Raw genomic sequence first — 14,710 nt, forward strand, 5'->3', positions numbered from 1 at the left:
CAATCAGGAGTGACCGTCTCCCAGGCTCGGGGATGTGACCCCCAGGGACCCGAAGTCACGCCCTGGTGCTGGCGGTCACTCAGCCATGCGGGCAAAGAAGGAGGCCCAGGGAAGAGAGGAGAGCCCCAGGGACAGCCAGGGACAGGGACACCAAGAGCTGAGAGATGCGTGAGAACAGACCCAGAGAGAAGGGGAGGCCAGGAGAGCGAGGCTGGCAGAAGCCAGACCCAGAGGCCCCCAAGCAACAGAGACACCACCCCAGCAGGGCCAGGGACCGAATGCAGTGGCCAAAGACCCAACACAGTGGACAGAGACCCAGTGCAGAGCCACCGTAGATCTAGGGACCCAGCACAGAGCCAGGGACCCAGGGCAGAGCCAGGGACCCAACACAGTGGCCAGAGACTGGATGCAGTGGCCAGGGACCCAACACAGAGCCAAGGCAGATCTAGGGACCCAGGGCAGAGCCAGGGCCCCAATACAGTGGCCAGAGACCGGATGCAGTGGCCAAGGACCCAACGCAGAGCCAGGGCAGATCTAGGGACCCAGGGCAGAGCCAGGGACCCAACACAGAATCAGGACTCGACACAGTAGCCAGGGATCCAATGCAGAGCCAAGGATCCAACGTGGTGGCCAGGGACCCAAGGCAGAATCAGGGACCCAGCGCGGTGGTCAGGGGCGGGGGGAGGCGGGAACAGCGGGGGATCGTCCAGTCAGAGCCGAGACAGGTGCGGAGACAGAGGCCCTCCCGGCGACTGGGGCCCGGCGGCCCGGGGAGGGCCCAGCGCGGAGGCGGCGTGGGGGGAAGGGCGGGCGCCCCGGTAGAGGGCGCCCGGTCGCCCGCGGCCCCGCCGGGGTCACTGCGCCCCCTCCCCCGCGGCCTGGCCGGACCGCCGGGCTATTTTTACGCGCGGACACCGGACACCGGGCTGGGGCGGCGGCGGTGGCGGTGGTGGTGGCGGCGGCGGCGGCGGCGGCGGCGGGGCCGCGCCGGGCCGGGCGTCGGGGCCACAGGTCCGTCCACGGGTCGCCGGGGCTGCGCGCGCCATGGAGCCGCCGTGCGGCTGCTGCGAGCGGCTGGTGCTCAACGTGGCCGGGCTGCGCTTCGAGACGCGGGCGCGCACGCTGGGCCGCTTCCCGGACACGCTGCTCGGGGACCCCGCGCGCCGCAGCCGCTTCTACGACGGCGCGCGCCGCGAGTACTTCTTCGACCGGCACCGGCCCAGCTTCGACGCCGTGCTCTACTACTACCAGTCGGGCGGGCGGCTGCGGCGGCCGGCGCACGTGCCGCTCGACGTCTTCCTGGAGGAGGTGGCCTTCTACGGGCTGGGCGCGGCGGCGCTGGCGCGCCTGCGCGAGGACGAGGGCTGCCCGCTGCCGCCCGAGCGCCCCCTGCCCCGCCGCGCCTTCGCGCGCCAGCTCTGGCTGCTCTTCGAGTTCCCCGAGAGCTCGCAGGCCGCGCGCGTCCTCGCCGTGGTCTCCGTGCTCGTCATCCTCGTCTCCATCGTCGTCTTCTGCCTCGAGACGCTGCCCGACTTCCGCGACGACCGCTACGACCCGGGACTGGCCGCCGCGGGCCCGGTGAGGGGCGGGGCCCCGGCTGGAGGGAGGCGGGGCCTGGGGCGAGGTGGGCGGGGTCCTGGCGCACCTGGCCAATCGGAAGGAGAGGCCGGGGGCTGCGCGGGGTGGGCCACCCCGGGGGCCCCCCACCCCCGGCCGCGGGGGGCTGGGCTGGAGGTGGGGCCCAGGGAGGTTTCTCACCCTTGAACCCCGGCCCTCAGAGGGCACTTGGCGCTTGGAGCAGAGCGCAGGAGTTCAGGACCCTCACAGCGGGAATCAGTGTGGTGGAGGGGGCCCTGCGAGCTCCGAGGCCGGAGCACCCGGAGCCCCGACACCGGGGCCAGGAGACAGCGAGCTGCAAGCAGGGGACGGCTGGGGACTGCGGTGGGAGACACGGGTCCCACAGAGGGGACACCCGCCCCGGGAGGGGGGGGGTCAGGCGACCATTATAGCCCGTGCTGGGGGTACCCAGGGCGGGGAAAAGGCAGGGCATCTCGGGGTGGGGCGACGGGGACCCGCCCCCTCGAGAAAATCCACCACGGAGCCGTGACTCGAGGAGTCAACAGGCTGTACCCCACTGAAGCGCCATTTCGGGAATCCCCAGGAGGGAAGGGGCAGAGGTGTGGCACAGCCAGGTCCCCAGGGGCCTCGGGCCGTGACTGCGGAGGGGTCCGTAGGGGCAGCAGGAAGGAAGCCGCCCGGCACCCCCGCCCTCCCTGAGCCCCCTCCCCCTCCCTGCAGTTCCCGGCTCGGCAGAACGGCTCCAGCCCGGTGCCTGGGGGTCCGCCCCGCCTGCCCTTCAGCGACCCGTTCTTCGTGGTGGAGACTCTCTGCATCTGCTGGTTCTCCTTCGAGCTGCTGGTCCGCCTGCTGGCCTGCCCCAGCAAGGCCATCTTCTTCAAGAACGTCATGAACCTCATCGATTTTGTGGCCATCCTGCCCTACTTCGTGGCCCTGGGCACCGAGCTGGCCCAGCAGCGGGGGGTGGGGCAGCCGGCCATGTCCCTGGCCATCCTGCGGGTCATCCGGCTGGTGCGCGTCTTCCGCATCTTCAAGCTGTCCCGGCACTCCAAGGGCCTGCAGATCTTGGGCCAGACGCTGCGGGCCTCCATGCGTGAGCTGGGCCTCCTCATTTTCTTCCTCTTCATCGGCGTGGTCCTCTTCTCCAGCGCCGTCTACTTTGCCGAGGCAGACCGGGTGGACACCCACTTCACCAGCATCCCCGAGTCCTTTTGGTGGGCCGTGGTCACCATGACCACGGTCGGCTATGGAGACATGGTGCCCGTCACCGTGGGCGGCAAGATCGTGGGCTCGCTGTGTGCCATCGCCGGTGTGCTCACCATCTCCCTGCCGGTGCCCGTCATCGTCTCCAACTTCAGCTACTTCTACCACCGGGAGACGGAGGGCGAGGAGGCCGGGATGTACAGCCACGTGGACACGCAGCCCTGTGACATGCTGGAAGCCAAGGCCAACGGGGGTTTGATGGATGGGGAGATGCCCGAGCTCCCGCCCCCTCTCTGGGCCCTGCCCGGGAAGCACCTGGTCACGGAGGTGTGAGGACAGATGAGGCCTGGAGGATCTCACACCTCTCTGGACCGTGGAGGGGGGAGGGGGAAGGGAGGGGGAGGGGAAGGCCAGCGGAAGGGGGAGTGGCTTTAGGAAGAACTAGGTTACGTGGTGATGACCGGAGCAACACCCAGTCTTCTCGCTGGGTCTTGAGCTGTATGATTTGGGGGTGGGGGGCACCTCCTGATGCAGCAGTGAACGGCCATGGGTTGTTGAGCTCAGTTGGGTTGGGGGGCTCGACTGGTTCATGTGGCACTGAGTTGTGCAATACTCCTGGGGTCTCTGGGGGGTGGTGTGGAGCTAGGATCGGTCATACCCATCGCATGAGTTTCCCAGGTCCGTGTTGGGAAGGGTTGGGTGGTGAGTCTTGTCCAACTGCATTTGTGCAGGGTTGATGGGTTTCCTGGGGCCATCTGGGACAAATTAGGTGGTCACCAGTGCGTTGTTGAGACCGATTACACGGCCATGCTTCGTGTCATTGCATTAAGACGTGTCCAAAATCATGTGGCATTGTGGTTCCTCTAGGGCCGTGTTCTCTTGGGCTCTGTGAGCTTGCGAGCTGTACAGAAAGACAAACGGTCATGTGATAGGATGTTGGCTTCCTAAGTCGTGATGGGTTGGGTTGGGCTGGCACGTGTGAGCGAATGGGCCTCTTGGCTTCTGCTGGGTTGAGCTGTGTAGAATTGTATCACTGTGTGGGTCTTGTGTGGTCAGTTTATCTGGGTCAATGACCAAGGCTCCTAGGACCATGCTGAGTTGGGCTACATTCAGTTCTGTCTCTGAGTCCGAAAGAAATGTTGGGGTGAGCCAGGCTGAGTGTTTGAGTGCCCTAGGGTCACGTCGGGGGGCTTTGTGTTGAGTGGCAGCCCCAGGACCGGGGAAAGCCGTGGTGGGGAAGCATCACGTACCACAGAGCAAGTGCAGCCCTGGCAGGGCTGGGGTCTGTGTCCAGACGTTCTGCTGTTCATCCGTCGGGCTCTGGGTGAACCCGGCACGCCTCCATCTACCCTGCGCCCGCCTCCTGTCTGTCCGCCCCTGCATTTTTGCTGTCAGACGTGAAAGTCAGCTACAAGGGACAGGAAAGGAGGGGGGAAAGCTGAACTCTGTCTGGCTGTGTTGGGGAGGGTGGACAGAAACCAACAGGAGAAGGACAGAGGCCCAGAGAGAGAGACAGAAACCCAGACAAGGGAGACTCAGGGAGAGAGAGAGAGAGAGGGGACAGAGACCCAGAGGAAGGGATGGAGACCCAGAAGAGGGGGTGGAGGCACCCAGAACTGGAGAAGACCATAGCGCTCCAGACAAAGTGAACCAAATAAGAAAAACGCGCAAGCCGGAGAGCTGGGACCGAGAGAGGCGCTCCCCCCGCCCCCGCCCAGAGTCGCAGAAACGCTGGCCCAGGGCACGTCGCAGGGCGTCCCCACGGCTCAGGAGGGGGGCTGTGGGCTGGTGGGGAAGGAGCCGGGGGCGAGGCCTGAGTCTCAGGGCAGGGCGGCGGCTTCCGAAGGTCGCACAGGAGCAGGGCGCGTGGCTGCCTGATGCCACCGCAGCTCCTGAGTGCAGCAGGATGCAGGCACAGACGGGGGCGATGGGAAGGCATTGGGGTGGGCCAGGTGGCACGGCCCGTTAAGCACTGCCTGGGACCCTCGTCCCATAGCACAGCGCCTGGGGTCAAGTCCCACCTGTGCCCCAGCTTCCTGCTGATGTGCCCGTGCCTCCCGCGGGGTCGGTCCAGGTGGCGCTCCTGCCCAGCCCCGGCAGCGGGCGGCTGGGGAGCGTGGCGAGGAAGACCTCACTCCTGCGCTCTCGGTCACTCCGTCCGCCTTCAAATTAATCTTCAAAATGAGAAAAGGGCATTTAGAGAAGGAAGAGGGGCGGTCATGAACACTAAACACAGAGGGCTTCCTATGTGCCAGGCATCGTTCAGAGTACTGTACTGGTATTAATTTATTAAAGCCCACCCACTGGTTTACAAAGTGTGGCTGTTGTTACTTTCAGCTGTAATCTCCCCTCCCCACCCCTTTTTTGGAGCAAATAAAATCTTCCGTAGAGGGTACCAGAGGAAACCCCAGCCAGAACTGGTCCAGAGCACAGCTCCTTCCCGGTCCCTCTGGGCAATCCAGAATACAGCCGAAGAATCAGTGTGGACACCCCGATTTCTCCCACTCGCCTCTGGAGATGAGAGAAGGGACAGGTGTGGAACCCCTAGCGGTCACCTCTCTCTGCAATGGAGAGAGAGCGGCGTGCAGAGGCACACAGGGAGACAGACCCCTCCCAGGGGCAGGAGACCCCAGCGGAGACTCAAAGAGGAGGAGCCAGAGAGGATGGAGGTTCCTGGCAACAGAGAAACTCCGCGGTGAGGGAGGAGGAGAGGGGGGGAAGACCCAGGAGTGGGGACAGAGACGCACAGAGGGCAGATAAGACCCTAAGAGAAGCAGACAGAGCCCCAGAAAGTGGGGAGCAGACACCCAAAGGGGGGGACAGACACCCAGAGAGAGGGTGACAGGGACACAGACTGGGGGACACAGACTGGGGGGGAGTGGACAGAGACTGGGGGGGACAGAGGGGAGAGGACTGCTTCCCAGTTACTCCCCTTCCAGAACTCAGTGCCTCTACCCCGCGGGGGCCTGTGCCCCTGGCCAAGGATGGGCTGTGTGGGGGCTGGGCTTGAGGAGGTGTGACGGGGTCAGGGAGGTGACCTGAGCAGACACCAGGACTGCGAAGCGGCCTTTCTCGGAGCCGCCTCTGCGGGCCCTGGCTGGCGAGGAGGGGAGAGGGGCACGCCCTAATCCCGGGCCACCCCTCCTGCCTTGCTATATTTAGGCGGGGGAGGGGGGGTCTGGGATGACCCCCGGTGGGTGTCACCTTTCCTTCTGAAAATAGCCCAGGGGGAGGGGAGTCCCAGGGAGGGGGGAGGGGCACTGCAGCCCGGGCTCATCCCTTTCTTCTGGGGCTCTGCCACTGTCATGGGGCAGCCGCCCGCTCCCTGGTCTCCGTCCCTGTTCCCTCCTGTCCTTCCGAGTATCCCCACGCACTCTCACTCCGAGCAGGGCTATGCATTCCCAAGACATGGCTTTGTTTGAACTCTGGCTTTCTCTGAGCTCAGGACGGGAGACCCTCTTCCCAGTCCCCACCCAGGAAATTGGAGAGACGAGAGCCCTCCACGTCCACTGTCTCCCCCCACCCCACCCCGGGGCCGGGGCCTTATCGCTGCCCAAGCCCAGCTGGTTAATGTCTGGCGAGGAGCTCCTGGGAACGTGGGGACAGAGCAGAGGGTGGGAATCTGCCCCAGGATTGACACTGAATTGGCAAAAGACCGCAAATGAATCTCAGGCCTGCAGTCCTTGGAGCTAATGGAGGAGGGGCTGGGGTCTGGACTCCTGGGGCCGAGGGAGGAAGGATTGGGGGTCCAGACTCCAGAGTCTGCGGGGAGAGGGGGTTCGGGGGCTGGACTCCAGGGTCTGAGGGAGGAGGGCCTGGGGGTCCGGACTCCCGGGTCCGAGCGGGGAGGGGCCGGGGGCCGGGACTCCTGGGACTGCGGCGGCCCGGCTGAGCGAGCCGGCCCGGCTTCCGAGGTCCCGGCACGCGCGTGCAAGGCGGGATTCCCCCGGCCCCTCCTACGCCGTCGGGCGCCGCCCCGCCCCCGGCCGGGCCCCGCCGAGCGCGAGCCGCCAGCAGCCGGGCCAGCGCGCGTCCCTGCAGCCCAGCGAGCGGGAGGAGGAGCCGCCGCCGCGCCAGGGGCAGCCCGGGGAGCCGGAGAGGGCGCCCCAGGTAAGAGCTCGGCGCCTCCTCCCCGGGGTTCCGGCGTCCGGGTCGCCCTGCCCTCGGGTGGGGAGGGGCGGGGGCGGGGCCGGCGGGGGCGGGGCTTGGCGGAGGAAACTGAGGCAGGGGACAAGTGTGCCCAGGCGGGGGTCGCAGGAGTCGGGGCTCCCAGCCCAGATCTCCTGGAGAGGGGACCGGGGAGGAGGGGTTTGAACTCCAGAACTGGATTTGAGGGAGGAGGGGCTGGGGACCCCCGACTGCTGGGTCTGAGGGAGGAGGGGCTGGGGACCCCCGACTGCTGGGTCTGAGGGAGGAGGGGCTGGGGACCCCCGACTGCTGGGTCTGAGGGAGGAGGGGCTGGGGACCCCCGACTGCTGGGTCTGAGGGAGGAGGTGCTGGGGACCCTGGCAGCTGGGTCTGAGGGAGGAGGGGCTGGGGACCCCCGACTGCTGGGTCTGAGGGAGGAGGTGCTGGGGACCCCCGGCAGCTGGGTCTGAGGGAGGAGGGGCTGGGACTCCTGGGTCTGAGGGAGGAGGGGCTGGGGGCCCAGGGCTCTCAGGTGGGAGGGAGGAGGTGCTGGGGACTGCACTCCCTGTCCATGGTTGGGTCGTTGGGTCGGCCTGTTCTCTTCACACGCGGCCGGCGGCTTCCCCACCTCCTGGCCAGGGCAGGCAGCCACTCCAGGTATGTGCAGAAGTCTTGGGCGCGCCCTGGCCTGTCCTGTGAGGAGGGAACATTCCAGGAAGTCTCTGGGACCCAGGGCTTCTCAAGTGTGGGCCCTGGGGGACCCGGGCGTCCAGGCCAGCCCCGCCTGCGCCCCGTCTGGGAGATGGATAGGCCGAGGGGAATGTAATCTTTCCCAGCCTCCTCCATCTGCCGCCGCCCCCCTTCCCGCTTCTCCCCTGCGCCCATCTGCTTCCCATCCAAGCCAGGAGCCATCACCTGGGCCAGGGAAGGGGGCCTCTGGGAAGGGGGCAGGGCCTTGGCTCCTGGGTACCCTGAGAAGAGGGTGATCAGGGGCCCAGGCCCACTCCCCCCACCTGCCTGCTTCACCTGCCTGTCTGCTTCTTCCCCCAGGGGTTGCCCCCTCCCTCTGCTGAGATGTCAGGAAGGAAGGGGCCAGCTGTGTCCTCCACAGGGGCCCCCTGGAGCCTGGGGGCCCCCGGCCCGGGAGCTCGGAGGTGGAGCACGTGCTGACAGGTCTGGTTGCCAGCGGCTGCTTCCCAGCCCTCCCCACGCCACCCCTTCCCAGAGCCACAGGCTTCTAGGATGTGGTGGAGAAACTGGGGTACCACGCCCCTGCCCGGTCCGTCTCCCACAGGGAGGCTGAGGCGCCCCCGCCCCCAGGAGGGAAGTTAGCGGCAGTGTGGGACTGAACTCGGGTCTCTCCGGGACTCTGGACGGCGGCCTGTCCTCCACGCTGCGGGCCTCAGGTGTCCTTGGGGGCGCGGAGGCCGGAGTAGAGCGACCCAGACGGGGTTCCAGTCCCCTCTCTGGTGCTGTGGGATCTGGGGCAAGTCTGGCTTCTCTGAGCCCATATTCCCCGCCTTGTTGGGAATTAAGGAATGGCGGCTGGAAAATGATGATGGATCCAGCGTCCCGAGGGAGGGAAGGGGCTCCCTGGGGCCGCGGCAGGATGGGAAGGCGTCTCCTCCCTCCTCTCACCCCAGCCCCCTCGCTCTGTCTTCAGGTGCTCCGAGAGATGCTCCCCCACCTCGCGTGCTCCCTCCCTGTCCTCCTCCTCCTCTTCCTCCTCCCCAGTGTCCCAGTGGAGCCCCATCCCCCGCCCTCGACGCTGCCCCCGTTTCTGGCCCCTGAGTGGGACCTCCTGTCCCCCCGGGTAGCCCTGTCCAGGGGCACGCCCTCGGGGCCCCCTCTGCTCTTCCTGCTGGAGGCCGGGGCTTTCGGAGAGCCGGCCAGCGCCCCGGCCAACCGCAGTCGGCGTGGGGTGAGCGAGACGGCACCAGCGAGTCGCCGGGGGGAGCTGGCCGTGTGCGACGCGGTCAGCGGCTGGGTGACCGACCGCCGGACGGCCGTGGACTTGCGCGGGCGCGAGGTGGAGGTGCTGGGCGAGGTGCCTGCGGCGGGCGGCAGTCCCCTGCGCCAGTACTTCTTCGAGACCCGCTGCAAAGCTGAGGGCGCCGGGGAAGGCGGGGGCTGCCGAGGTGTGGACCGGAGGCACTGGGTGTCCGAGTGCAAGGCCAAACAGTCGTACGTGCGGGCGCTGACCGCTGATGCCCAGGGCCGCGTGGGCTGGCGATGGATCCGAATCGACACTGCCTGTGTCTGTACCCTGCTCAGCCGGGGTGGCCGGGCCTGAGGCCGGAGCCCAGGAACCGGCCAGGCGGAGGAGAGAGCGAAGAGAACTGGATCTGTGCGGAGGGACCTCGGGGGCGGTCTGGCTTGCTCAAGGGCCTGCGTTTGGGAACTTGCCGGAATGGCGGCAAAATCACAGCTGTGGGAGGAGTGATGACACCACACGGAGTCCCGAGGATGGGTTCGGGTCCTCCTGGAGGGACGGAGGGGATTCACAGTGAAAGCAGCCAATGCCCACCGAGCCAATGCCCTCTCATCAGCTGTTGAGGATCCCACCGGCAGAGACCCTCGGTTCTAAGTTGCGGTCTCAGAGGACACTGGGTTGCCCACCTGGGAAGGAGGGACAAGTGGATGGGGGAGGGGAGAGCCCGGGACACAGGGGCCAGCACCTGGAGAGCATGGCACCTCAGTACCTGGGGGCGGGGATTCAGACGAGAAACTGTGCTCCGTGCGAGGGGGCAGTTGTCAGTTTTGAGGTAGTGAGCCTCCCATCACAGGGCCTGGGCAAGGCCAGGCTGCTGGGGAGGTCACCCCTGCGCAGAGGGCTGGAGTCAGGTTTCTGCCCCCATTCCCTGTCCCAACCTTCACCCCGCACTGGGGAAGAAACACTATACACACTTGACACTGTCTGGTTGGAGCAGGACACGGGGTTCCGACCAGTCGGCCTGCGCCCTGGTTGGGATCGGGGCTCAGCCGACACCGAGGCCTTTGAATAGGGCTGAGAAAATCCAACAGGAGCCAGCGGGCTGAACGGGGCAGGGGTTGGGGGGGAGGTGTGTGCCAGGCTGCGGGAGGGCCGCAGAGACGGAGACTGCCCCCAAAGCTGTGGGACAGACTCCCCCCCCTCCGAATGGTGCCCCTTCCTGTAGCTCCAACACCCCTGTCTGCCACACACGCAGCTTTCCCCCTACACAGACCGGCCCCCAGGCCCGGCTGTCTCTTCCTGCATGGCCTTCCTCTAGATCTGTGGGTCCCATGTGCTTTTTTTTTTTTTTTCTTTTTTTTTGCCACCTTGCTCCCTGTCCCTCTAACTTCCTGAGTCTCTCATCTCTGGGTCGGTAGCTGCCTGCCTGCCCTGGCCAGGTCCTTCTCTCTCTGTTGGGTGGGGTATTTCCCTTTGCATTTCAACTTTCTGCAGGTCTCTCCCTTTTCGTCCCCCCCCCCCCCCCACACACACATCCAGGTGGAAGTTTTCAACCAAATCAAAGGCAGGCCGGCGACGCTGGCTCCTTCTGCAGGCACAGGGCAGATGGGAGGGTCCTGGGGCGTCTGGAAATCGTTACCCCGGGGGAGTGGGCCGGCCTGGCAGAGGGAGGAGGCAGCCGGGAGGGGCTGTGCCCCACAGGAGAGCCGGGTTCTCAGAGACCCTGGTGGGCTCAGGGGGGGTCTCTGCCTCTCTTGCGGTCTGTGCCTCCTGGCCCTCCCAGGCCTCTCCCCCTCCCTCTGCTGCCCCCTCGCTGGGGTCTGTCTCCCCCTCATCTCCCTTTTCGCACCCCCACGCCAGCCCTGTTCTGTGCCCCTCTAGGGATCTCTGCCCCTAGTCCCCAGACCTCTGTCTCGCTCTGCCCATCCACTTGCCTGCGGGCCCTTTCATTGGCTAGGCTCCGAGTGGGCGGGTTCTGTCACCTGTGGCAACAGCAACAACAAGCCTGCTCCCGCTTGGCTACTGGGTCGGGGTGGGTCATGGCTGGGCGGACCCTGGCGCTGCGCTACGGCCCCCCATGGTCCCCCATCTCCGGAACTGAGGTGCCTGGGTCCTGGCCCAGCTGGCATCTCACCAGCAGCGGCGTTGCGCACCACCACATCCCCTCCCTGCCCTTCCCCCCGCCCAGCGTGCAGGTGAGCCGACCCCCGCTGGAGGGCGAGCCTGGGATCCGGAAAGCTGGGTGCTGAGAAGGGGCCTGGGGGCTCGGCCTCGTAATCCACCCTGAGAGAGGAGCGGGGAACCTGGGAGCCAGGGAGTGGCGCGGGGAAGGGCCGCGGACCGAGGGGAAGAGGGCGGAGCGGAGCGGAGCCCCGAGTCTTGAGCCGACGAACGGCGCCGTCTCCCCAGCGCACAGTCGCGGGGCCCCTGCCCCCGGCCGCGAAGCAGGACTGGCCCATCGGGGCTTTCGACGAAGTCTTTAACACATGGGAGACAACCTCGGGCTCGGCGCACGTGCGCAAGACTCACGGTGGGCCCTTGGCGCAGGCCCGGGCCCCGGAGCCCGCGGACCCCACGCGCACCTTGGGGATCAAGTCTTTAGGAGAAAAGGTGAGGTCCTGGGGCGCTGGAGACGGCAGGGCCGGGCACGTGCGCCCCCCGCGCCCTTACGTCGGGTGCCTGGGTCGCCTCTCTACAGCTCAGACACCACGGCTGGCACCTGGCGGGGACCGCCGAGATCCAGAGCGAGACGAAAGCGAAGTACCCGGGCTGGCTCCCCGCGCCGCTGCGCGCCCCCTCGCCCGGCGTGCCGCAGCCCCTGGAGCTCGCCGACCACCTCCGCGGGGGCCCTTCGCAGGTAGCCGAGCGCGGGACAGCGCTGGCACCCTGCGAGATTCGGGACCGGCCTAGGGGCATAGCTGGGGAGACTGGCTACAGAGCCGGGTAGTTGCGTGGACTTGTTGAGGCGGGACCAGGACTCAAAATCCAGGCTTGCAGGTGGCCGGCCTGTAGGTAGGGAGTGCGCCTGGACTATTCCGAGAGGGGTTGGGGTGGGAGGTGGGCATCAGGCCTTCCTGGGGAGGAAGAGATGAAGTGGACTTGATGCCCAAGAAGCAGAGAGATCTGGTGGCCAGAGAAGGCTGGCACTGGGGGTGGAACCAAGGAGATTTGCTGGGGCTGGGGCTTGAATCCCTTGGACTTGGGGGTGTGACTGGCAGGGGTTCTTATTTGGGGAGCCAGGCTAAAGTCCCTGGCGCGGGACTGATCAGGGAAGATCAGATTCTGGGGACCCAGAGCTGGGGGATCTACGATAGGGGTTCTGAGGTGGGGACCCAGGGCCTGGGACGGGTACAGACGTCTGCACACTCCTCCTACCGCGGTCTTCCTCAGGCCCTCATCCCCTGGACCAGGAACACGGAGCTGGCCGGCCAGCCCTTCATGGTGTCTGACCAGGGCGTCCTGAACCGACACCAGCCCTACCTGACCACTACCGCCCGGGACTTCCGCTACTACACGAAGTGAGCCTGCAACCCCGACCTGGGCCCCGGGGACCCCAGCTCTTTCTCCGACTCGGTACCCGTGGCCTTCAAGTCCTGCTCACGCAGGAAGCAAAGCTCAGAGCACAGCCTCTACCCCTTTTAGCCCCCGGGGTCCTCAGTGGCATCTCTGGGCAGCCTCCACAGGTGGGCTTCAGGATCTGGGTTTAGGGCCCTCTTCCGTATCTGAGCCCCCAGATTCTCTCACCAACAATGCGACAGTCCGGTTTCTGGGCCCTTCCCAAGGGGTCCCCGACGCCTGCGAATGTGCCCTGTCCCGGAAATGCAGGCTCCGAGGTCTCAAACCTCAGCCTCCTCGTGCGGATGCAGCAGTGCCCTCCCCATGCGGCCCCCTCCCGCAGGAAGGAGCTGTCCGGATACCCGCGCAAGGACTCGCTGACCTACTGGAACTTCGAGCAGACGCCCCGGGTCTGGGCCGATGGCCCGCAGCGGGCACCCTGTTCGCCTTTCCCTCAGCCCTCGCGGGTCCGCGTGCCCCGCGCCGGCCCCGCGCCGCCGGCCGTGCCGCACCGCGGGGCCCTGCCCTTGGCTCGGGAGTCCTTCTGCCCCCCGCTGCACGCACTGCGCCGCCTCGACCTTTCCTGTCCTCTGGAGGCGCCCTGGGGAGGTCCCCACTGGAGGCCCCTGCCGGGCATCTACAGCACGCCCAAAGCCTACAGCACCGAGAGCTCCCGCTACGGCAGCGGGAGGCCGGAGCTCGTGTGAGCGCGCCTGCCCACGGGGCCAGCCCGGCCGGGACTCCCCCGAGCAGCGGAGACAGCGCCCGGACTGGGACACGCCCACTCAACCACTTGGTGTGGGCGGGGCTACCCTTGAACACGCCCCCCAGCTCGCGGCGGGAGGGACTGAGACTGGAGAGGGGGCCAGGGCTCACCCCGTCCAAGAGTTAAACATAAACCACGCGTTCTGGGGAGCGCTGGGAGCGTCCGGATTCTAGGGTTGGCTGCGGGAGCCGCGGAGCTCCGGCTGGCTCTCCTGCCGGGGCGCAGGCCGTCTCGGACTGTGCAGTCCAGGATGGCAGCCACGCACCTGCCAGGCTGCACCGGCACTAGGAAGGCCTCGAGCCAGCGGCAGTGGAAGGGTTCACTTGGGCCCAGCCCTGGGCCGGGGTCCCAGGAGCCTCCCACAGTTTCGCCGAGGTGCACCCACGGGCAGAGGCGGGGCTCTGCACCCACAGTGGGCCCGTGCCGCTGGCATCGAGGACTGTCTGTGCGGCCACCTCACCGTGGCCTGTGGCACTGGAGCCACCGGGAGGGCTGGGATGCTGTGCCGGGCGCTCCTCACCTCCCTGACCTTGTCCGCCTCTCGCCCCCGGGGGATTTGTGTCCAGGTTACCCCTGCGTGCTGCCACCACCTGGTGGCCTTGCCGCCTCCACAGCCCATGGGTATAAAGCCAGGTAGATGAGCAGGGGCGGCACTCGGGATGGGGACGCTCCAGGTAAGACTGCAGGGCCCGGGCCCTTCCAGCTCCACCCGGGCCGCAGTGCCAGCCGGCGGGCTTCCTGGAGGACGGAGCAGGTGGGGGAGTGCCGGGGGGTGTCCCTGGGGCTGTGGAGTGAGCGCCGGCAGGTGTCTGGCAGGGCCCCTGTCCCTGAGCGCCTGGACAGGAGAGCTCAGGGTCAAGGGCTCAGGCACTGGCCTTGCCCCAGGGGCTGCTGCTGTGGCTGCTGCTGGGCACGGGCGGGGCGCAGGCACCCAGAGGGCCGCTCCGCCCACTGTGCCGGCCCGTCAACGCCACCCTGGCCGCCGAGAACGAGGCCTGCCCGGTCTGCATCACCTTCACCACCAGCATCTGTGCCGGCTACTGCCCCAGCATGGTGAGCACCGTGGAGGGGCGGTTCGGCCGGGGCAGGAGCCGGGCACTGGCGTCAGCTGGGGGGGGTACGGGAGGGCAGCGCAGAGGCTGCCCTGGGACCTGCATCTGGGACGGGGGCAGGGGCGGCTCCGAGGCCCACGCTGCTCCCTCACGCTCCAGGTGCGGGTGCTGCCCGCCGCCCTGCCGCCCGTGCCCCAGCCCGTGTGCACCTACCGCGAGCTGCGCTTCGCCTCCATCCGCCTCCCCGGCTGTCCACCTGGCGTGGACCCCGAGGTGTCCTTCCCCGTGGCCCTCAGCTGTCGCTGTGGGCCCTGCCGCCTCAGCAGCTCCGACTGCGGGGGTCCGCGGGCTCAGCCCCTGGCCTGCGACCTCCCCCACCTCCCAGGCCTCCTCTTCCTCTGAGGCCCCTCGGCCCCACCTCCCGCCCCACCCTCACTGGTGGAGCCAGCAGGTGCCCCGCTCCTCCCCTCCCAATAAAACTTCTCCATCTGCAGG

At 67.3% G+C, this 14,710-nt stretch overlaps 4 protein-coding genes across 4 annotated transcripts; all 4 read left to right on the forward strand.

The window, feature by feature from the left end:
• The first annotated feature begins 927 nt into the window (after positions 1-927).
• On the forward strand, positions 928-5,096 carry KCNA7 (potassium voltage-gated channel subfamily A member 7). Its single transcript, XM_051828820.3, has 2 exons — positions 928-1,578; positions 2,299-5,096. Exons 1-2 carry the CDS (start codon positions 1,045-1,047, stop codon positions 3,112-3,114), a joined length of 1,350 nt encoding a protein of 449 aa, XP_051684780.2. The 5' UTR covers positions 928-1,044; the 3' UTR covers positions 3,115-5,096.
• Positions 5,097-6,035: 939 nt separating this feature from the next.
• On the forward strand, positions 6,036-9,820 carry NTF4 (neurotrophin 4). Its single transcript, XM_051828821.3, has 3 exons — positions 6,036-6,891; positions 7,960-8,082; positions 8,573-9,820. Exon 3 carries the CDS (start codon positions 8,585-8,587, stop codon positions 9,200-9,202), a length of 618 nt encoding a protein of 205 aa, XP_051684781.1. The 5' UTR covers positions 6,036-6,891; positions 7,960-8,082; positions 8,573-8,584; the 3' UTR covers positions 9,203-9,820.
• Positions 9,821-10,183: 363 nt separating this feature from the next.
• On the forward strand, positions 10,184-13,492 carry SAXO3 (stabilizer of axonemal microtubules 3). The gene is made up of 5 exons (XM_008252359.5): positions 10,184-11,037; positions 11,252-11,452; positions 11,541-11,699; positions 12,233-12,360; positions 12,741-13,492. Exons 1-5 carry the CDS (start codon positions 10,882-10,884, stop codon positions 13,102-13,104), a joined length of 1,008 nt encoding a protein of 335 aa, XP_008250581.4. The 5' UTR covers positions 10,184-10,881; the 3' UTR covers positions 13,105-13,492.
• A 323-nt stretch (positions 13,493-13,815) lies between these two features.
• On the forward strand, positions 13,816-14,708 carry LHB (luteinizing hormone subunit beta). The gene is given in 3 exon segments (NM_001082695.1): positions 13,816-13,837; positions 14,049-14,216; positions 14,375-14,708. Coding segments are annotated over 3 exon segments (426 nt in total). The 5' UTR covers positions 13,816-13,822; the 3' UTR covers positions 14,618-14,708.
• The last annotated feature ends 2 nt before the right edge of the window (positions 14,709-14,710 follow it).

This window comes from Oryctolagus cuniculus, chromosome 18 (genome assembly GCF_051225735.1).
Source record: "Oryctolagus cuniculus isolate XC-2025 breed Fujian yellow rabbit chromosome 18, ASM5122573v1, whole genome shotgun sequence".
Classification (NCBI taxonomy): Eukaryota; Metazoa; Chordata; class Mammalia; order Lagomorpha; family Leporidae; genus Oryctolagus; species Oryctolagus cuniculus.

Coding starts and splice junctions, on each gene's coding strand:
- KCNA7 (XM_051828820.3), top strand. CDS start 1,045: ATGGAGCCGCCGTGCGGCTGCTGCGAGCGGCTGGTGCTCAACGTGGCC. Junction 1,579..2,298: donor GACTGGCCGCCGCGGGCCCG/GTGAGGGGCGGG, acceptor CCCTCCCTGCAG/TTCCCGGCTCGGCAGAACGG.
- NTF4 (XM_051828821.3), top strand. CDS start 8,585: ATGCTCCCCCACCTCGCGTGCTCCCTCCCTGTCCTCCTCCTCCTCTTC.
- SAXO3 (XM_008252359.5), top strand. CDS start 10,882: ATGGCTGGGCGGACCCTGGCGCTGCGCTACGGCCCCCCATGGTCCCCC. Junction 11,038..11,251: donor TCCCCCCGCCCAGCGTGCAG/GTGAGCCGACCC, acceptor CCGTCTCCCCAG/CGCACAGTCGCGGGGCCCCT. Junction 12,361..12,740: donor GACTTCCGCTACTACACGAA/GTGAGCCTGCAA, acceptor CCCCTCCCGCAG/GAAGGAGCTGTCCGGATACC.